Here is a 23,040-nt window from a genome sequence, read left to right on the forward strand (position 1 = left end):
CCTGACATGCCAGCCCGACCTCACGTAATACGTCATCATGTCAAGAGGTCACAGATGACGTATGTGAAACTACGCCCCAATGTTTATAAGTGTGGAGAAAGAGGACCGTTCAGACATGTCAAGAGGTATGTCGAATGATAATAATTAATGTCTTTGTGTCAGTTTTATTTTTTTTTAATGGTCCGCAAATGTGCGTTTCATATATGTAACACGTGACCTTTCCACGGCATTACGCAATTACACGAGGTCGCGCTGGCTAACACAGCCGGGGGAAGAAGTTGTTGTTTAAAAGTGCATTTTTTTTTTTTATTAGATAAGACCCTTATGTCTCTTTTGGGATCATTTAGAATCCTTTGAAACTGCAATTTTAAACTGCATTAAACCAGTTAAGTGTTGGGGTCCATTAAAGTCTATTAAAATGAGAAAAAACCTGGAATATTTTCCCTAAAAAAAACATAATTTCTTCTCGGCTGAACAAAGAAAGACATCAACACTTTGGATGACATGGTGGTGAGTAAATTATCTGGATTTTTTTTTTAATAAAATTGACTAATCCTTTAAATCTGGTTTTTTTTATAGTGGGATGAGCCACATATTAGGTGATTGAAGGGAAGGGTTTAAAAAATGAGAGACCTTTGGCCTAAAATGGATATTAGAGAAACAAGCAGTGGACAGATGAATCACGTTATACCAGGAATCTTAACTCTTTCCCCGCCTTTGACGAGATATCTCGTCAATTAAGAGAAAACGCTTCCCCGCCAATGACGAGATTTTCCGTCTTTCCGCAATACCGCTATTATCCACCAGGAGCGCCCTTCCGCAACTTTTTAAAACCAGAAGTATTGCCCTATGGCAAGCGGCTGCATGTCCGTGTCTGTTTTAAAGATCGCTCTGAATGGGATCTCTATGAAAAGTTTGTCACAAAAATGGAATTATCTCTGCTTTTTGCTCAAAATATGGTGTTTTTGCAAAAACCTACCCATATTCAAAAGCTGATTGCAAAAGAACCACTAAAGGTAGGATGAAACGGGTTTTTTTGTTTGAAAGCAGAGGGTCTGTTCTTTCATTTGGTATATTGTATGTTTATATATTTAAAGAAGAACATTTTCTGGAAGGCATTAAACTTTTGTGAAAATCATGAAAAACGCTGGCTGGCAACTTTTTTTAAAAACGCTGGCGGTGAAAGAGTTAAAGTACACTACGGTCCATTTCATTTTGAATTGAAATCCATGTGTTTGTCCGATGAATTTAGGCTAAACGAAGCTCCAGTCAGCGGGTTCGAGAAAGACGTGGGCTCTAAGACCACCATGCGTATCACCTACCCTGAGGGAACCATCCAGAAACTTGAGCGTTACGAGAAGAACTCACTTTTTGTCCTCTCCGCCTTCAAACCGGTGGACTTCAAATGGCTACGTCACATTGTGTATAATAAGGAAAAAATGGTAAGACCGATTTTACTTGAATTAATTAAGATATCTAACACAAACTATCAGAATTGCCAGACACTGACAGGTAATACATATACCAGTAGGGGGCAGTATGGTGTGCACAGTTTTTTTCTTTTAACAACAAACACTTGTCCCATGATTTATTTATCTTTTAAAGAAATAAGAAAAGTTTTCTGACTTTTACATTGATCACATCAGCTTAGAACTTATTCACAAGCAGTTTTAACCTTTGTATTTGTATAAGTCAGTGGATTATGACCTGGACATATTCTTGTCAGCTTTCATGACTCAAAATAAAGGGGATTCAGGTGCTTTCCATTAGGGATGCACCGAATATTCGGCCACCGAAAATTTCCGGCCGAAATGTTGTGATGACGCAAACAGAAACCGCGCCCTGCACGTGCTTGTCTGAAGCAACATGTATGGGGCGTGGATGTATTTAACCGCAAAAAGGCGCTAAAGTACACACAGAGGCACATGCGGTTGTGTCCGGTCCAGACGTGATCATCACAGTGAGTACGCCCTTCAAAGATCAGAACTCTTGATGTGTAAACTTTAGAGAGAGTCGCGCAAATGTGTCTCATACTGTATAGTCCATTAACATGTGCCGAACAAAGCAATGAAAAACAACGTAACGTTTTTATGCTGCGCTGTTTGGGATTCGCCTTCGTTCTCTGTGTGCGCGCGCGTTTAAGTGCCCTCAATAGTGCACACACGAGTGAGACGCAAACAAGCGAACGTAAAATCTTTCTGTTATTGACAGGGCACATATAAACAAAATTACCTCCAAAGTATTCTTTTTCTAATAAAAACATTTGTTTATGTCTTAAGTGTATGTATAGATTACAGTCATAAACCAGTCTCTGCTTATTTAAAGAGACACCTCAATTACTTAAGTCTAACAAAGAGACAAATAGCTCTAAAAATAATAATATATTTAATTTATACATTAAAGGCAGTGTTATGACTCATTTAATTCGATTTCTAATGCTAATGTTAGCCCTTATTAATGTGCAGCTTTGTTCTTTTTTATAAATGTTTGTAATTTCTTTATTTGTTATTAGATTTTCCCCACCCCCTTTTTGCTTATCTGAAAAATAATCCGATCCGTGCCTCAAAAACTGTAATGTGATCTGAACTGTGAGTTCTGTGATCTGTCACACACCCCTAGTAAAGGTAGTACACAGTGATAGCCATAAATGCATTTGTACTAATAATTGACATAATAATTTATTTCGGTGTTTCGGTTTCAGTTTTTTCGGCCTTGGTTTCCTCATTTTCGTTTTTCGGTTTCGGCCAAGAATTTTAATTTCGGTGCATCCCTACTTTCCATATCTGGAGAAGCCTCAGTGCAACCGAATTTATTATGTTTGCAGACGATATGCAAGCGATCACGTCATGCTTTTTCCATTTGATTTTAGGGTGAAATGTGACAAACGCGTGTTTTTGAGAGATTGTCCCATATAGTGTGAATGAGATTCGATTAGACACATAGCACAGTCGCACCTAAAAGCATGATTTGGAGCACAGGTATAAACTGCAAAGATGTTGGGTGGAGAAGAGTGTAACTGTGAGCCTAAAGTCTTTTGTATGATGGGCAATGTAGCGTTTCTTCAGGTGGCTGACAGAAACTCGATGATCTACTGTGTGGTCCGAACTGGAGAATAGCTGTCTTATCTCCAGGTTCGGCTTCAGTCAAACAGCTCTTTATGCGAGTTATCTCCACAATGACACACACATCTGTCCTCATTTCTGTTTAAGGACTTTCTCCCATGATGAAAGTGAACTCTGCTTCAGCTCAAGGACTTTAGCACATTATTAGGATTCCCAGGTTGCAACACTGTAATAAATGCCACTGGCATGCAGCTGGTTATGTACAGCTGGATTGTGTTGTCAAATCTGTAGAGTTTTTGAATGCATCTCTCCGGTTTGTGAAGACGATTATGTTTCTGGAAAAACACACAAAAATGTATAATCAGAATTACGGTAAATTGTGTGGCACAGAGGTCATGTAGTAAAAATATGAATGCACAAAACAAAATATGCCAATTGACAAGAAGATGTTTATGTAGTACACAGTTAATGTATTTCATTTATTTATTTATTTAATAAAGCATGTCAGAGCAGACATCATTTAATGCATATGGGTGATTCTCGCGAAATTAGACTTGCAAGGTGTCATGAAACATTTTGATAATAAAAGTAAATGCTATCAAAATAAGAAGCATACAGTTACAAACATCTCTTTCTTCATGTACTATTTTGCACATGATTTCAAAAGACATCATACAAACCAATTTTGTTGTTTTTTCCACATTTAAGGAGAACATTTTCATTACCACAACGTGTCCATACCTGGGTTTGGGTTCTTTGACATGGAAATATTTATAATTAAAAAATCTTAAAAATTAAAAGCTTCAGTGCATGTTATACTATAAACATTTACAGTAAAGAAACGTGGTATTTGGTGATCATTGGTAAATGTAAAGACATTAATAAGGAATATAAATGTGTCTAAGACCAATTTTCTCATCCTCCGCAACAATTTTCAATCATTGTTTAAGCCCTCAAGGAACTAACATAAAAAAAAAAAAATGTTCGAAAGGACATAATTGACTGTGACACTCAAGATGGCTACCAGGTAAGCAGTTCTTATTTTTTCTCTCCAGATAAAAGTTAAAATTTTGTTTGTCATAGTACCTAGACAACTTTTTAGTTCTCATTACTGAAACATAAGTTTGTAAATGCATATATTTAATGTAATATCATGTTGCGGTAATGATAATTTTTTTATAATGATTATCTAAAAAATTTAAATAATTTTATAGAAAACATTTTTTATATCCTCTTAAAATAATGGTTATAGTAAGTTCATAAGAAGAAATCTTATTTTGGCTTTAAGGGCTTTTTAAAAATTGCTGGACACCTTCTAAATCTGGATTTCGTGAGAATAACCCATAATCTTTTAACTGAACCGGGTATTACTAAGATTTCCACTTCAGCTAAAAAATTGTGATACATCGAGATTCATTGTGTTGCAATACCTAAAGATTCCCTCCCCTACAGATCACACACTGACACTTTCAGGATATTTGCCTTAAATGATCTCTTTTAAGACAAACACAAGACGTTTTGTTTGTGGGAAATCTGTTCATTTTGTGTCACTGTATCCCGATGTCATTTGGCCGCTCAGATTTATCATCTTTGTACATTGTACATCTGTGGGTCCTGAAAGACAACATACATTATAACTGGCAACTTGAGCGACTCTTTTATTCTTTAAAACTCCTGCTCGGTTTACTTTTAGATAACGTGTGCTTCCACCTTTATGTCCTGCTTCATTCAAATTCCCATCGCAAGACAGAAGCCATTAGGACTAAGCTGGGATTGTTGGTACAGAGAAATGTATCTCTTGAATCTCCATGGGACCCCGTCAGACGTTTTATATAGAGATCCGGGTGAAGATAGATTTACATGCTGTAGACCCATTACCTTTACGACCATAAGAGTGATTTACTGAACAAACTGAACCATAAATGAACCAATTTAGCTAGAATTTTCACATAATTTTGCCTAATGATAAACAGACTTTACAAAAAATAACTCCTTGTGAAATTATGTTTTAGGTAATTGTTTGTAACTTTGAACGTCTCTTCCACTTTGAAAGCATTATCCTTCACTGATCCATCCATGAGAAACATTAATTCACATCCTACTGCATGCTACAATCACGGGTGCAATTTACACATGAAATGAAGCAGATCGTGTTAATGCGGTGAACGTTTTGAAGTGTGCGGATTTTAAGCCCGACTGTCTAGTAGATACTTCTCTATTCAAAACATTCAAACAGAAATACTGATGAGGATAATTGGGAGGTCAAAGGAAAAGTAGATGTTTTTCTTTGCGTGCGTTTATTGCCGTGCGATTTTAGACTCGAAAAAGCTCTCGGCCTGAAAGACTTTCATCTCTGTTAATTCAGAATTAACGGTATCTACATCTTCTGAAAGCAAAAGAACGGCCAAGATATCTTGTTGCAAATGATGCATCAAAACAGCTAAATCATTGGTTGTTTTGTGGTCTTAATGCAGACTAATGTCACCATATGTGAGATGTTAGACCAGCCGAAGGTCTGCCGGGGAGTTTTTGGTCATGTCAGCTGTTGTTGCCGTCCCTTTGCTTTTGTCTCCTCGTGGGCTCTTTGAAATCAGTTTCAAACAAGAAAAGTAAATATGAGCAGGTGGGTAAAAGGTCAATAAACTACCTGCTGTTGTTCAACTGTTGGTGTATTCAGTTGTTTCTGTTACAAAGACAAGATTTATTTGAGTAAAAACACTTTGAAGACAGGGTGGGATCCTGTAGCTCAATTGTTGGAGCTTTGCGTTAGCAACGCAAAAATTATGGGTTCAAGTCCCATGAAACACATTTCACACAACAAAAATTGCCACAAAAGTGTCTTTTATGTGAACGCAAACACGTCCTGGAATTGATCTTGGGATCGCTCTCGGGATGGGGACCTTGTAACATTGCCACAACATTCCTGGAATGCATCTCTTGTGAACAAAAGGCACAAACAATTCAGTAATGGATGTGTCATGGTGAGGATGGCCAACATAGTGTGTATCATTTTAACTGCAGATCAACATTCACAACTATCAAATGTCTGCAAACTGAAAAAAAACTCCTCACTATCAATGCTAAAGCTGAGATTGTTCAACAGCTTAATGGAATATGATGCACAGGTTTATGATCAAATCAGAATAAATAAGCATGTGTGGTTTCTCGAAATAAAAGATGTAAAAATAAAAGTTCACAATTGCAAATACATTACACATAGCACCCTGATGTCTTTAAGGGATATTTACAAATCCTGGACACATTGGGTCTCATTCACTAATAATTGCGTACGTTTTATACGCACACTTGAACTTTTCACGAAAACGTTCTGCCTAATTCACACCACGTGCGTACACACATGAGTTTGTTCTTATACTTGTTCTTACGTTACTGAATTTGAAGTGTTTTGCATGAGCGGTCGCATGCACAAGGTTGGTAATTTCCATAAAAAACACCCAATCCAGCTCCATAGAATGGCTTTTTGCAGCGTTGGTCCACAGAACATTTTAGAGGAGTTTGTCACTGAAGCAAAAGAGCTCGAAAAGCAACCCATGATCGTATTTATTATCGGTAAAGTTCAGTTTTGCATTGCATTTTTTATTTGGGAGGTTTTGCTGTCGCTGGAGGAAGCCAGTGCTGTCCACCAACCGGAGTAACATTAAATAAGTATTGGATGCGTTAACAAATATGACATTTAATCAATATGACACAATATGTGCATCTGTATCTAAAATAAAACAGACAGGAGATCAAGTGATTGACGTTTGGACTTCTCATTACATTTACATGACGTTTACATTAGGCATTAAGCAGACGCTTTCATATAGAGATTTAAAAAGTGAGCAAGGAAAGCATGAAGATTTGTCATTTACGTGCATCTTCTTGTGTAAAAATAAATAGGCTATAATAATGTATAATATAATGTATATAATAATAATAATAATGTAAATACAGAAAATATCACAATATAAAATATAATCATGTAAATTTTATATATAAACATTATTATACACATTATAATTATAGCCTAGTTTTTTATTATGGCGTACGTGATTATTGCGGACGAGTGGTTTTAGGTTTTGAATACATTTAGTAGAAATTTTGATATGAACGTTTTTGTTAAATCACGATTTTTTATGTGAAAACATCCGTAAACACATCTCACACACAAATTTGTGCCTAGTGAATGATACCCATTATCTGTATATTTTCCAGAATCTGCATTAGCTAACATAAACTAACAATGAACAATATAGTTATTTATTAATCTTTGTTAATATTAGTTATTAAAGCAACACTATGTAGTTTTTTTACCTTTAAATAATGTCTCTAAAATTATTTCAGTGATCAACTTTTAACTGGACAAATTGTACTGTTGCTGCAACCTGAGCAACCTCCTAGCTTCAACAAGCACACTCTGAAAGTGGCGGTGGAGGGTAGGAAACACAGCTCCGCCCCTCCCCCTGCCTGCAGAAGAGTGTCTTATACCAGGCACTGTTGCGCTTTTCAACCACATGGGGGAGCTGTAAGTCATTTTTACATGGAAACTACATAGTGTTGCTTTAATGCCAATACAATTGCTCATGTTTGTTCACTGTTCATTAAAGTCCCCATGTGGTGTAAATCAAGTTTTAGGGTTAGGGTTATGCTGTGTAAATATTACACGCTGCTAGAAAGCTGGGTTTCTGGAAGTGCCGAATGCAGAATCTATGTACATATATATCTATGGTCTTGAGCTGGTGCGATTGGGTAGAGGGGGGGCTAATTTGCATATTCATAGAAAGGGCTGTAACAATGATTAAACAATCGTCTCATCGCAATTGTTTGACCTCATCGCGATGATTTCAGATCACCGCAATGATTGCACATCTCTATAAAAACACAAGGGGGAGCTGCAGTGCATGTATACACGAGACGATATCAGATGGCGCTCCTTAAATGACATTGTAATGCGATACATTGCAAAGCCATAGCCATTCAATACAGTGGGGAAAAAGCAAAAAAAAAAAGAAATGCTGCAAAACTGTGATAAGCAGTATGAACTGCAAGGTAAAACATATATTTCCAAAACAGCAATTCCAAGTGTAGGGAAGTGATGAAGGATGCTATTCTTAAGAATCTGTAAGGAATTGATTTTTTTTTTGCAGCCACTACAGACGTGTAGTCCAGTACTAATGTGACTTAGTAGGATCATGTATGAAAATTATTTAATGAACAAACAAAAAATTATGAGAATTATTAAATGTCAAAGCAATAAAACAGACAACTAATCGTCAAAGCCCTAAACAGGCAATTAATCGTCATGATCGTCACAATTCATAGATCCGCATATACTACTTGAGGTGGGGGGTAGAGTTACATTCAAGCTATTTTAAGGCATAAAGAATTTATTATCACAGGAAAAACATTTACATTTGCTGCTTTACTGAATCAAATTTTAATAAAAAAAGTTTTGATTTCATTTTCGGTCATTATTTTAAACATAATGACCCCCTGACAATGCACTCTATGTAGGCAGCTTACATAGGATTAAAACCAGGCCCGTGTCTGTGAATCATTAGATGTTTTGTATGACATACTTCTCTTACACATTGGAACACAATGATGTTTATGAGCATCAAGAGTGCTTGAAGTCTGGTGATTCAGACATGAGGAGACGGAGGGGTGGAGGTCAGGGTCGGGGTCAGCATCTCCAACCACTCATCGAGCTGCTGTCGAAGACCGCAACGGTTCATGAATGCAGCAGTTTGTGTGAAACCGATGGATTCTGAGATAAAGTCTGCGACTCACACCTCCTGTGTTTCAGACTGAGAGCGGCCATTGTCGTATACAGGCCATGATCACAATTCCTCCGGCCGTTTCAAGAGCAGGGAAACCCAGGACGAACTCCACGCCTACAGGTTACAGGCTTGAATCATCACACAAATATGTGTCAGGAAGTCTTTTAACCAAAAAGGGGAGGTTTGGAGCTGTGAAAATAAGGGATCTGAGGATTACCCATTAGATCAAGTATTCGAGTGTGTATGACCAAACGCTAGTGAGACATCCAAGAGGTCGGATATGAACGAAAGTAATGAGTTGTGGTCCAGTGACCACAACTTGCACTGCTATAAAAATGTATGCAATGAGTTGATTCATTTAAAATGACATTGTGTAACTTTTAGAAGGATCTCTTGACAGAAATGCAATATAATCTACATAACTATATTATTAGTGGCGTATAAAGACTTTATGAAATGAACTTTATTGTTTTATTACCTTAAAATTAGCCGTTTTTATCTACATAGACCACAGCTCCCCTTACATGGATGTCGCCATTTTGGCTGCCATGTTTCTACAGTAGCCCTAAAGGGACAAACTGCTTTATAATGTGTGTTTCGTTTCTACGTTGTCTCAGACTATGACGTGTTTGTCCTGTGGCGGCCATTGTAGCTTCTCTATGCATTTTGAAAGGGATGGGTGAGCTGTGGACTGGGCCTCGGTTGCAATTCACATCTCAATGCTAGATTCCGCTAAAATCTACACAGTGGACCTTTAAAGAATCACTTCATCGGGTATAACTTTACAATAAGTTTGTATTTGTTAACCTCTCGACCGGCACTAATAAGTGGGCGGGATGACGTCAGTTTTTTTAATGCTGCTAACAATATATATATATATAGCTAACTGCCTACAAACATTAAGGCCCAATCCCATTTCTCTGTCTTATCACTTACCCCGACCCCTTAGTTTTGCACGTTCTTGTGAGGGTAAGGGCCAATTGGGATAGCCCTTACTCTCACGTGAACGTGCAAAACTAAGGGGTAGGGGTAAGGGCAAAGACAGAGAAATGGGACTAATAATATTAACATTACTATACATCGTTTAAAAGGTCTACGGGTTTAGCATCAGTGTATGGTCTCTGTTTTGAGATACAGATGCTCTAGCATCATAAATGTAGTATTTTGTGACAGAAGTCACTAAATATAAACGGGACTTCTTACCTTTGTGTTGATATAACGACCGCGAGTCGAATCCAGTCTGTTTCAGATGTGTGAATAACTCATGAAAACCATCTAATAGAATACATCCAATGACCATTTTTGTACACAAATGCATATAATCCATGAAATATAGATATATAGTCTGTTGTTTACATCAGATTTCGCATGAACGTCTTGTAATAGAATAGAATATACAATCTGAGGACTATTTACGTTGTAACACTGTATATTATATGAGAATACAATTTAGGTTCCGGTAAACACATGAACCCGCGTTCAAACTTTGTTTTTTTTTAAGTAGGCGGGAGTCTAATGCATAATATTCAAACAGCGCCCTCAAAAATCATGACGTCATTTAAATCGCTCGTTCCTCCAATGACTTCATTGAAAATATTGATAAACAGAATGTTTAGCCAATTAGATAACGAATCCAACTGTGTGATGTTTAATTCCTGGTGTGGAAACTAACATAAGGATAAATAATAATAAGAACGAACGTGTATGCATGTAAACAAAATACTTTTATTTTGGGTCTGACTGGCACTTAGAAAAGGCACTAGTCAGGCTTAGGGATAGGGTTAGGGTATTGACCTCAAACGTGAAACATAACTTGACTTGTGGCTTTGGGATCATTGCATATCTAGGTTTCACACAGATATTTATCACTAAGATTTTTAGTAATAAAAAAGATGTTATGCAAAAAAAAAATTATTCCAATGTACTTCAGCCTCTCTAACTTTTTTTAATTTTTAACTTAAAAAACTGGAAAATTTAACTCAAAGTGTCTTCTTTCTAATGATACCGTAGTTATGCTTAAAAGGTTTACTAAAAACAACCCTTTAAGTGAAAGTAGATCTTTTCATGGTTTGGGCTAGAGTGGGGGTGCTTTTCAAGAGGTTAATATAAGCTAACATGAACTAACAATGAACAATATCGTTTTTCAGCATTTATTCATCTTTGTTAATGTTAGTTAATGCCAAATCTTTCATATAAGTTCAATGTGCATTAACTAATGTTAAGAGTTACAACGTTTGATTTTAGAAATGTTTTAGTAAATGAACATGAACTAAGGGGCTGTCCACACGGAGACGCGTATCACTGTATACGTATAAATTTGTTATCGTATTGGCGTTTCATCCACACGGATCCGGCGTTTTGGGAGACTGAATCCGCTATTTTTTGAAACCGGGTCCTAAAGTGGATAAATCTGAAACCGACACCCTTGCGGTTTCGTCTGCAAGGCCAATCCGTATATTTTGTGAAGCGAAAACATCATCACATCACGTGTCGGAAGCGTCACATGTAACAGCAACAACAATAACGGCGGACTACGTGATTGTGTTCGTGCTACAGAAGCTACTAAAGCCCACTAGCTTTATTACAGCAAAATCTATTGCTTCTATGCAATTGTGGGGACCAACAAGCGATAATGGACAACACCATACGTTGGTTATGCGCATGCTCAAAGTCTTCTTCTCCGTGTATAGTGTATATCTGTGGAAGAATTACAGCGCCCCATACTGGTCCGGCATATATACTACACCGCTTTCAGTCCGTTTCAGTGGTTTCGTGTTTACGGATAATTTTTTTAGAGCAAGGGAAAAAAATGATCGAATAGGGAATGCACCGGCTTTGTGTGGACATAGCCTAAGATTAATAAATGCTGTAGACGTATTGTTCATTGTTAGTTACCATTTTTTTCAAGCAGTCAGTTAAACGAGAACCAAATTGAGAACAAAATTAAATTCATTTTATCTAATAAATTCATATTTTATCTTCAAAATGTTTTATATAAATCCTTAAATTTCTTTAAACATGTATTTTATAAAATTTATTTTATGACAATGATTGTTTCAGTAACTCAGTATGTATATTTAACTCAGTCTAATATTAATTTAGTTGCTGGTAAGGTACTTACAGAAAGACCCCACCCACACACTCTTCTGATTGGCTGTGGTTTTTGATTGATTTTGTCTTGCAGTTGCATCTTGTCTGGCGTGGACAGTCAAATTGCTTGTCGCTAGAATTATAGTTAGGACATGATGGTAGAGTTGACTAGTTTTCATTTCACTTAAACTTATGTGATAAATAAAACCTTGAGGGGCGGTTTCCCGGACAGGGATTAGACTAGTCCTAGACTAAAATAAATGTAAGAGTTGTCCAAACTGAAAACAACTTGCACTGACATTTCATAAAATACATCAGTGCATTTAGTTTTGTCTCAAAATGCATGCTAGTAATGTTTTTAATGAGGCATGTTTGTTAAAACTGTTTATGTTTCCTAATTAAACTAAGGCCTAGTTCTGGCTTAAATTAATCTCTGTTCGGGAATTTTTTATATACATGCCTTAGAAAAATACATTACTGGTGTGTTTCTTAAGATAAATCAATTCCACTGGCATATTTTAAGATCTGTCAGTATAAGTTATTTGAGACAGCTCAAACGTGTTTTAGTCTAGGACTAGACTTAAGCCTTGTCTGTAAAACTGGGAGATAACGTATAAAGACTTATAGCATGAGTTCAGAGATTGTTTAGTTTACTGGTTCCCTTTTGCTTACTACTCACGTATTTGACCTATTTAATATTTAGTAAGACATTTAAAGTTGTTGTTGTAACATTTAGGATCACTGAATTAGAGTAAATGTATTGTCGGTAATTTAACATTGTACCATTATTTGTGTCGACACTCTTGCCGTGACACTGTACACAACGGTGAGATTGGTTTCTCTCTCGTTGCTACAGTGGAGTTGAGTGACCGTGCTGTAATAAAGCACAATGTGCCAATTAATCAGCACCATCAGCTGAGAGTTCAGAGTTCATAACCATTAGTCGTCTTGTTTTTTACCCGCCGGTCTACTTACAGCCGCTCGGCGACAGGTATCAGAGAAACTCACCGTACAAAGGCCTGTTGCAGCGCAGAGGCGAGTGATTGATACAGGGTCTTCCTTCTCTTTGTGGCTTTGTTTGCGCTTCTTGTTTTTCATGGGGCTTTTAAAGGGCCCCTCTTTTCTCCGTACCGCAGGGTATTATGTTCACCTCTGTGCCACGTCACATTTTCCACCTGTGTGTTTATGACTCTCAGCGAGCAAACGACCGAACAACACCATTCTGCTGATTCATCTCTATGTTCTGATAAAGACTCTCAAGATGAATGAAGGGATCTGTGCTATTAACACAGACATTTATGACGGTGTTTGCATCATTAAAAAGGTATAAATTTGTAAAAATCTGTCAAAATTCAATTGAATCAGCTCATTTGGTGAAGTAGAGTCTTATTAAAACCAGAAAACCACAGTTAAAGAGTTAATTCACCCTAAAATTTTACCACAAATCACGTACCCCTGTGTTGTTCAAAAGTACCAAGTTCTCTGATTGTTTTCAGAACACATTTTTTTATATTTTTGATGAAAACCGGGATGCATCGACAAAAAAGTCCATGGGCCCTATCTTGCACCCAGCGCAATTGACTTTGTCAGTGATGCATGTATCATTCGTATTTTGCACCGGCACACAGCGGGTTTTTCCCTCCACAGACGCACGTCGGCAAACTAGGGAATGAACTTGCGCTCCCTGGGCGGTTCAGCGCAAAAAAGGAGGCGTGTTGCGGCACAAACCATCCCTGATGCTATTTTGCAGTTTCAAAAAACAATTGCGCCACTGACCAAAAAAAACTAGTCTAAAGTCAGTTTTTTGCGCGTGGTTCATTATGCTATTTTAAGGGCGCATGCTTGACCATAATGTATAGCGTGCACAACGCGCGCACATCTACACAGATGCAACAGTTATTTTTGCAAATCATAAATTGTTACAATAAAAAATATTAACACATGAGATAAGGGGAATCATAGTGGTGAGCATTGTGGTGATAGTTTGAAATTCTTATGCAAATAACGATTAAAATATTTTCATAAGTTTGTTGTGTGGCTGTATTACGTTTATTTTATGTAAATAATAATTAAAATGTTTTCATAAGAAACCTTAATGTATATGAACTTGATTTGTAAGAGTACTTTGGGGTTGGTCCTTGCTTGTGTTTCTTGGGTCCGATTTCAAAGCCCCCAAACCCTTTCAGCGGTGAGGGTGGAAGCAGCGATGTCCTCTGCTGGCGTCTGTGTAGATGCAGATCCACCTCCCGTTACACGGCGTGCCCGATTTATGCTGGCAAGCTTGGGATTCCCCCGTCTCCTGACATCATTGTAGCGCTTGGCGCAACGTCCTGGGGATGCCAGCTGATGAGACAATTGTGGCTATTTCCTCCCACGCCTGTTTAACCGACGCTGATTTGGGCGGGTTTCTTCCATCCCCATACAAAACAACTTCTCTGTCTTTGACTGCTCTTACAAGAATGTCGGTCTCCTCGGCTGTGAACCGCTCCTGGCGTACGCCTGGTAAATCCATCATAATAATAGCAACCCGCCATGGAACTTGAGCCCTTGCGTTTAAAGGGAATGTTGGATAGCGTTCTGATTGGTTTATTTGAGGTTACGCCCAAACCACACCTATGAATAATGAACCTACTTCAGACCAACCCCTTATATGCGCCCGGCGCAAGAGTTATTTCTCCCGCCGGGAAAATAGCATCAACGCCCAAGATCCGCCCACAAAGTCACTTGCGCATTGCGCTTCGCACTTGCGTTTCAGATCGTTAAAATAGGGCCCCATATGCCATCAAAACAAACGGGCAGACAATGACGATAGTCCAAAATCTCTACCGGTTTATTGCCCACCCCTAAGTCTATACAGTCACAAGCCCCAGGTTTCATCAAAAATATTGTTTTGAAGACAATCAATTACTTGGTGGTTTAGGACAACACTGGGGAAAGTGTTTTATGATGAAATTGTCATTTTGAGGTTTAACTTCCCTTTACGTTTTGACAACTTGTTGTTTTTGTAAAGTTCAGTGACCACAGTTTTTGCGGTACTATTTGTAATGTTGATGAAATCCCAGCGGTGCTCCAGACTTGTTTTTTTCACCTGTATTGGATGCAGGTGAAATGGACGTGTCATGAGACAAACTGAGAAGCCTGTGTTTGGGCACGCTCTTGGCTCTGCGTCAAACGAGTGCATTGCTAGCGTCACCCTCTTTATTCTAAAATATCAAAGTGTTCGGCTTATTTACTCAGCTGAATGCGTTATTGAGCGGCCTTTTCTGTATGTGTTTCATATACGGCTTTTCTGTGGTTATAATGGCTTATTTACAGAGCAGAAGTTTTCTGCTCATGGTAAAGTCTATCCATGAAGTCATGCAGGTTTATCCATTTCATTTGTTCCATCTGTTATTCAGTGTGTGAATTGCTGTTGACATCCATTCTCCATCTTTGTCTTTCAGCGGAAAATGGAGGGATTTTGGAAATCTGTGGCACGTGTCATTCCCAGAGAACCCGAGGAAATTCGTATCCTGAACCCGTATTTCATCCAAGAAGCAGCTTTCAAATTCATCGGCCTTCCGCACAACAATGGCGTCATGGGACGAGGGGTGAGGAGTAACATCACTCCAGATGTCCATTCACACTTTCATTCAGACAGAAAATGAATCTGACATACACACAGACATGGATACATGGAAACTGGCTTCAGGATAGGAGTATAGAAATTAAACATATTTAAAGTATTTCATATATTTTAAGTTTAAAAATGTAAAGATGAAGACCTATAGCATCATGTAACAACCTCAGAGATGCGAGATGCAAGGTTCCCACGGGTCCTTGAAAGTTTGTGAATCTGGGGGAAAAAATTCAAGGCCCTGGGAAGTTTTTGAAAATATACATACATAGATACAGGTCATTGAAAGTGCTTGAATCTATTTTATGCAAGAAGTTTTCTGGGAAAAAAAATCCATATTATTCCCTGTGTAGTGTAGGATAATATCATAAAATTTCTAGCCTTTTAAGCACACGTGCTAAACTTTTAGTTTTAAATGCTTATATCTTCTGTATGCGAATGTTGATTCATACCAAAATGCTTTTTTGCATAGTTGTGTTTGACACATGAAAACGTCTCGGGTTACGTATGTAACTGTTGTTCCCTGAGAAGGGAATGAGACGCTGCGTCTCCCTTGTCATACTTCCTGCGTCTCTGTAACGTCATCTTTGGCAATATTTCAGATAGCGATATACTTCCTGGCTCCCATGTCACCCTGTCTTTGTCGTTAAGCCTCATCATTGGTTGAATTTGATATACACATTCAGACGCACTTACCCCTGCAGGCGTCCCCAAAGTGTCACCACAGTGACGCAGCGCGAGTTCCCTCGAAAGGGAACTGTAACAATGTATCTTAAAAGGTAACACGATGTAACCTTGCTCTCACTTGAAATGTGTCCCCACATTTAGTCCTTGAATTTGAGGGTATTGGACCTGGAAAGTCCTTGAAAGGTCCTTGAATTTGAAGTTAACTAAGACTCCTGGAGATGATCGATCAAGATTACATTTTTTAACTTTACTTTTGAGCTGTAAAGGGGTTTGGTGTCTCTTAGATCACTGCACATGGATGTGCTGACCCAAAAACTTGATATGAAGTCTGTTTGAGCTCTGTTGACATGGAAATGCATTATTTAAAGGGGGTGTGATCCACGTGGTTCCATCTGTGATGTGCTTCCTGTGTTATCGGTATGCTGGTCAAGTGTCTGAGGCAGGATTAGACACAAGAGGTGGTGATAAGACATCAGACTCAACTGGCCAGACTCATTGGATCAGACAGCAGCTGATGATCTCTCTCTCTCTCTCTCTCTCTCTCTCTCTCTCTCTCTCTCTCTCTCTCTCTCTCTCTCTCTCTCTCTCTCTCTCTCTCTCTCTCTCTCTCTCTCTCTCTCTCTCTCTCTCTCTCTCTCTCTCTCTCTCTCTCTCTCTCTCTCTACAGATCGCTCTGTCTGTCTCTTTGATAAAGTCTGTCACACTTTGTACACTATCTGTACTGAAGTGTTTGCGCTGGGCAGTCGGCAGTAGTCTGTGTGTTGAATTCGGTCTGCTCTACACCAGGGGTTTTCAAACTAGGATCTGGTTACCCCTGAAATTTAAAGAGAAAAATGTCTACAGTGTAGGCAATTTATTAAGTTGAAAACAATTTAGTGTCTTTATAAATCAGAATTAGGGATGCACCGAAAGGAAAATTCTTAGCCGAAGCCGAATAAATTGAAAAACTCAGCCAAAGGCTGAATACCAAAGCAAACTATTTTTATTATTATTTTGCCAATTTTCTCACCATTGCACAAGTTACATATTCATATATAGTGTTTTTTACTATATTTATTTCACATTATTTAACAATGACATTTTTCATTCCAGATGTCATTGTAGGGCGAATAGTTTTGGTTGACAAACATTGGGTGCATCCCTAATCACAAATACTATTTATCTAACAAAGTTTAAATGTTTCTGTTATACAAAATATGGAAGGGGGTCCCTGCCATCATAAAGTTAAAAATCCCCTGCTTTAAACAACGACTATCATCTTTATCTTTAATCACAGACATGTATCTTTCCAAGTAGAAATATGTTTTTGTGTTATTTTTATACTCTATATCAGAACATTTCATTTAAGAGCTGTAAATGTAAGCTGAATTCATTTAAATGATGTCACACAAGGGCATCTTTTGAGTAATTGCTTTTCAATGACATACTGTAGATATAAATATACATAGATGCTTCATTTGATTTGCTTCATATATGTAGCCGCGTCCGCCATTTTGGAACGGTCCAGTTGCATCTCTCATGGTTTTCCAGGATTGCGATAACCTTTCACAAATGAGAACGTGATGTTTTTATGTAGTATTAACTCTATATTACAGTTAATACTACATACTACACAATAGTTTTAATCTATAGAAACTTTTTCATGTCATGTTGGCTAACACTTTCATCTTGGGGCATCATTTTAGTTTAGCAGTTAAAATGGTTCGGTCTACACAACAGCACAAAACACTTTATAATTATATATGTGTATAACTGAGACAGGTTGCTCTCAGGTGTTCACAGACCGGCTTGACAGGGTTGACCGATTTGCATAACAAAACCAGCCCAATGGTCAATCAAATCTAGTCCAATGATCCTAGCCCAAATACCAAAATGTCCTTTTTAAAAAAATAATTGTATCTTAATATTTGCAAAATCGTTCCACATTTAACACGCGGGAAAACAACCCGCATCAACACTTTAAAGGTAAGAACACTGCAGACTTACCCTTGGACTTTCTTCCAATATGGCGGACAATTTACGCTAATTCACAAGTAATTCCGAATGATTCTTTGTAAAGTCTTAAAACAAAATCACATCCAAATCAGCCAGAGAGTTTACTGAATTAATTCGTAATTTTTTATGCAGTTCAGTTGATTCGTTGAGTCACTTGAGTCATTTTCATCAAATGAATCTTTCCATACTTAAGTATGAGTCTTTCACTGAATACTTACCAATGCATTTAAGTAAAGCAAAAGTATTTATTTTCTCTAGAATATTCCTACGTTGGGGACGGTTGCGATCACGATGGCCCTTCATAACTGTGATGAAGTGGCTGTGGCCGGATTCGGGTATGACATGAGTACACCCAGAGCCCCTCTGCATTATTATGAGAAGCTCATGATGTCAGCGATCAAAGAGGTAACCGCACAGTTTATTTCTCGTCACATCTTATAACAAAACGTTACTGTAAAAAAAGAGTGACCTGTATGTAAATGTTGCTGGATGAAGTCTTTTGTAGTACACGTTTATTTTAGGTTGATGATTCAATGTGCTTTTTTGCTCTGAAAATCAAAAGTGTGGAGAAACCACGTGGCAAACTTTTGATAGTTTTTTCACTTACACCCATCTGTTTTTTTTTCTATTTCACACAAACACATAGTCATGGACACACAACATATCCAAAGAAAAGGAGTTTCTTCAGAAGCTGGTCAAGGGCGGCGTCATTCAGGATTTAACCGGTGGGATCTGACATCACCGGCCCGGTGGATCACGTGATACCATTAGAGGAACAGACATCACTGCTTTTGCTCACGGTATCCATGTTTTCACCTCGAACACTATAGTGCTTGTTTTAAAGACACAGAAAAAACAAGCCCGTCCTTGCTCGGAGCAGCGACGCAGCTTTGGAAGAAATTCTGCAGACCTGCTGCTTTACCCTGTTTTTTTACTTCACAGCAGAGACACAAACTGTGTTTTTATGCCCTCAGTATTTATTAGACAGTATTTTAATCAGTCCATAAGATGCTTTATTTTATAAACTTTGATGCTTTAAGACTTTTGCCTTCGATCTCAGGCTACGCACAACAGCACCGAACAAACGATTGTTCTTGATGACTTTCTGCTGCTCTGATCTGTGCCATTAACTGGATCATATTCTTGTTGTCTGCATTTCACACAAGTATATACATCTCTCTGTGTTACCTGAGACCAGGTCTATTAAAGTATTATTATGACCATTTGTACAGTCTTTAGTCTCAAATGTGCTTCTTGGTTGAATTGGAAGCGAATGCGTTTTCAAATTATGAAAGGAGTGCTGTATTGGGTGCCATTAACGGCTGTTAAACCGAAATTAATTTATACCGATAGCTGGGTTTCCATCAAATCTTTTTTTTACATTGTATAAAATAAAGAAAAACAAATGCGAATTAGGTGCGTTTTCATCAAGTTGTTCAACAGAATTGGTGGAATTGTAACTTCGTAACCAACAGCCAATTAAACAAGGCACGCTTAGAAAATGGAGACAGGACTGCATTTAGTTCTGATTTGGCAAGTTATACATTAACTAGCAGTGCAGCTTATAATTGCCAAACTGAATGCTGTGCACAGAAGAAGAAATGCAGAATTTTTGATGCAGACACTAACGGAAAGGGCATTGCGACGATGTCGAGCCCCATATAAAGACAACGACAATCAGTCACGTGAGTTTAATGTTCGCTACATCAGTATTTATTCAGCAAATGCGTTTCCATCTCCCATTATACGCATTTACTCTTTTTTGCAGTCAAAAACCACCTCAATAAAGCATAAAAACTTTTATGAATTAATGGATTTTTTTTACAAAATTTGCGGTTTCCATCACTCCCCAGCCAGCAAAACCCGAGAGTGAAATGATGGCTAACTAATATACCCAATATAGTCTAACTATGAGTAACCCACTTCTACCCTAAATAGTCATCACCTTGAATTTGGTTACATGCCGTTTTGGCCAAAATAATGTGATACTAAATTTCATCATGTAAGCAAAGTCAACAGGTGTTCTTTCATTTGTGCATCGTCTATTGTTGGGCTATGGTTAGACGTCTATTAGACTTTAACTAGCTGGGTTTTCATCAAAATGTGAAGAGAATCTTTTCAGAGGTCACAAATAAAGAAAAAAAAACTTATGTGAAATAGATGCATATTCTTTAAGTTGTTTAAGCGAATGACGGTGGTATCAGTAACCTAATAACCAACAGTAAATAAAACAACCCAGGTGAAAAATAATTCTATTAAAAAATTTTTTTTTTAATTTTTTAATTTTTTTTTACTATTTTCGTCAAATCCAAATATAGTTAAGTGTATTCAATTATGTATTAACTTCAACTTAACACATATTTGACTACTATTTGGGTGGTATTTTAACGATCCAAGCGCACAATCTAAACGGGCGTGTCTGAATCCACTTTTGCTAATTTAACAACTGGAAAAAATTTATGCGCCAAGCGCATGGTCGAAAAGGGTTGTTCCTTTTCTCATAATGAGTTATGGGTGTGTTTTTTAGGCGTAACATGCAATAAACCAATGAGAGTCTCAGCTCTCATTCCCTTTAAAAGCCAGTTGCGCTGGCGCCATGTCTAAATCCTATTTAGATGACGGACCTTGTAAACTGAAAATCTAAGCGGAGGAAGAAGACCACCAGTTTAAGAATAATGTTAAAAAATTGTGTTTTCATTTTTATTGAAATGCCCACTATTTTCCTTGCATGATATTAAGTGTGTTCGAGTTCAAGAGACTCAATAATAATCTTTTACATTTTAAACTTTTAATTTTTCATATTTAAAAGCGTTTTTGTGCTGCTGCGCATCCATGTATGTGATACGCAAGCCCGCGTTGTCGTCCCGTTTATATAGCGCATATTTCTAACGTGCTCATTAAATAACAAAAACAATATCTCACCATTGACTTTAGACTTTAGAGCAGGTTTTTGTTGGTCAATGGCGTAGTCTATTTTAGTTGCCTCAAAATAGCAACGCATCAACAATGCGCCTGAACACACCTCGTTTTCAGACCAGAACGCCCATGGGCGAAAAATTGGGCGCAAATGCATTTGCTATTTAAAAAATGTGGCGCTAAACGTGAAAATGATAATTGCACAGGGTGGAAACTAGCTAAATAGTATACTAAAATTAAACAACTTTATTTAAACGTCAAGTGCACTACTGAAAATCAAGATTCATGAGCAATTAAGCACACTTCTAATGAAAATACACTTTATAGGTGTGTTTAAGTACATTTTGTGCATACACTAAAAGTATACTTTTAAAAAGTACATAATAAATACTCTTTAAATAAAGCACAACAAGTAGAAGCATACTTGTTTTATACTTCATGTACTTTAATCATATTTCTAATACACTAAAGTATCCTACCTTTTTACCTGGGAAGGCACGCTTAGAAAATGGAGATAGGGCTGCATTTAGTTACAATCGGGCAAGTTATAAATGTACTAGCAGTGGAGCTTGTAATTGCCAAACTGAATGCAAAAAATGAAATGCAGATTTTTTGATTCAGGCACCAACAGCAAGGGCAATGCGACGATGTCTAGCCTCATATATGGGAAAGACAACGTCAGCTAGCTAATACAGAGAAAAAACCCACCTTAAACGAGCATAAAACTTTTTTACGAATTAAGGGATTTTTATTCTAAATTTGGCGTTTTCTTATGCAAAATGTGCATAAAATCAATTTGATGGAAACTAGCTACTGACAGCCCAAATTTTGCCTTGTTTTAGCCAAAATTGTTTGTTGGGTCATTTTTTTATGCAATACTTTAAAATGCGCACTAAATGAGAATGATGGAAACGCAGCTACTAATAGGTATAATGTGTCACTATTTAGGTAAACAGTCACCAATAAAGTTAACATATAATGCAGAAATAGTGCTTTTTTAGGTAACTAGCAATATCAAGCATTCAAATTCAGAAATTAAAATATATGCAACTATAAATTCATGTGTTCGCATTAACGTAATCAAAAGGGTAATGTGATAATAAAGCATATTTGGCATCTTCTCCGAGGGGAGGGGTCAGTTAAACTTGAACCCAGAGTACCCCCCCCCCTTTTAGCTGGGATAGATGTACTAGCTAAAAGTGAGGCGATGGAGGAGGGATACTGCAAAAAAAAACCCGTCACGGGCAGAGGTGAGGGACGGCTATATATAAAGACCTCTTCGCATGACCGTGCTCCTCTTGAACTTTGTTAAATAAACTTCATATAAAATATTGTACTACAAAAAGTTGACAGTGAAACACCCTTTAGAAGGACATATGGGTCTAAACATATATTTTCGTATCATCATTAGACTTGCATCTGTGCTGTGATGGTCAAAACAACATTGAAACTCTCGCCTGAGATCAACGTACCATCTTCTTAAACAAACAGTGTGATGTTTACTTACCGTTGCGGAGAAAAACACTCTGCCTGCTTGTCTCATGAGTCACTGCCGTGTGGATGGGATTTTCTGAATCCTTCTGCCAAAAGGTTAATGGGAAGTTTTAGGAATTTTTCAAGGGTCCTGCTTCAGAGACTCAGGTCAAGCAGCGTTCCTGGAAATCCTTTTGTTCCGTCTCCAAAACCTGTACAGCCGTCCAGATGACCCAAAAACACAATCCACCTGTTATTTTTTGTGGACGTTTTTAGTGTTGTGTTAAAGGAAGCCATCGTGTACAACATATCAGTATGATTACAGTATTCATGTCAGCTTTAGGTGTAGAAAAGTAAAATGACCTGATTGTTTCATTTTCAGCACTTTTGTTTGGCAAATGGAAACTTTTTGCAATGGGCT

At 37.6% G+C, this 23,040-nt stretch overlaps 1 protein-coding gene across 2 annotated transcripts in view; it reads left to right on the forward strand.

The window, feature by feature from the left end:
* st3gal3a (ST3 beta-galactoside alpha-2,3-sialyltransferase 3a) overlaps positions 1 to 19,455 on the forward strand; it is a 42,764-nt gene extending 23,309 nt beyond the window's left edge. For both annotated transcript variants that reach the window (XM_065293832.1, XM_065293833.1), the window contains 4 exons: positions 1,253 to 1,442; positions 15,376 to 15,522; positions 18,489 to 18,635; positions 18,877 to 19,455. In XM_065293832.1, coding sequence (XP_065149904.1) covers positions 1,253 to 1,442; positions 15,376 to 15,522; positions 18,489 to 18,635; positions 18,877 to 18,966 — 574 coding nt within the window. In that variant the 3' untranslated portion in view covers positions 18,967 to 19,455. The remainder of the gene's footprint in view (positions 1 to 1,252; positions 1,443 to 15,375; positions 15,523 to 18,488; positions 18,636 to 18,876) is intronic.
* The last annotated feature ends 3,585 nt before the right edge of the window (positions 19,456 to 23,040 follow it).

Source organism: Paramisgurnus dabryanus, chromosome 7, assembly GCF_030506205.2.
Source record: "Paramisgurnus dabryanus chromosome 7, PD_genome_1.1, whole genome shotgun sequence".
Taxonomy (NCBI): domain Eukaryota; kingdom Metazoa; phylum Chordata; class Actinopteri; order Cypriniformes; family Cobitidae; genus Paramisgurnus; species Paramisgurnus dabryanus.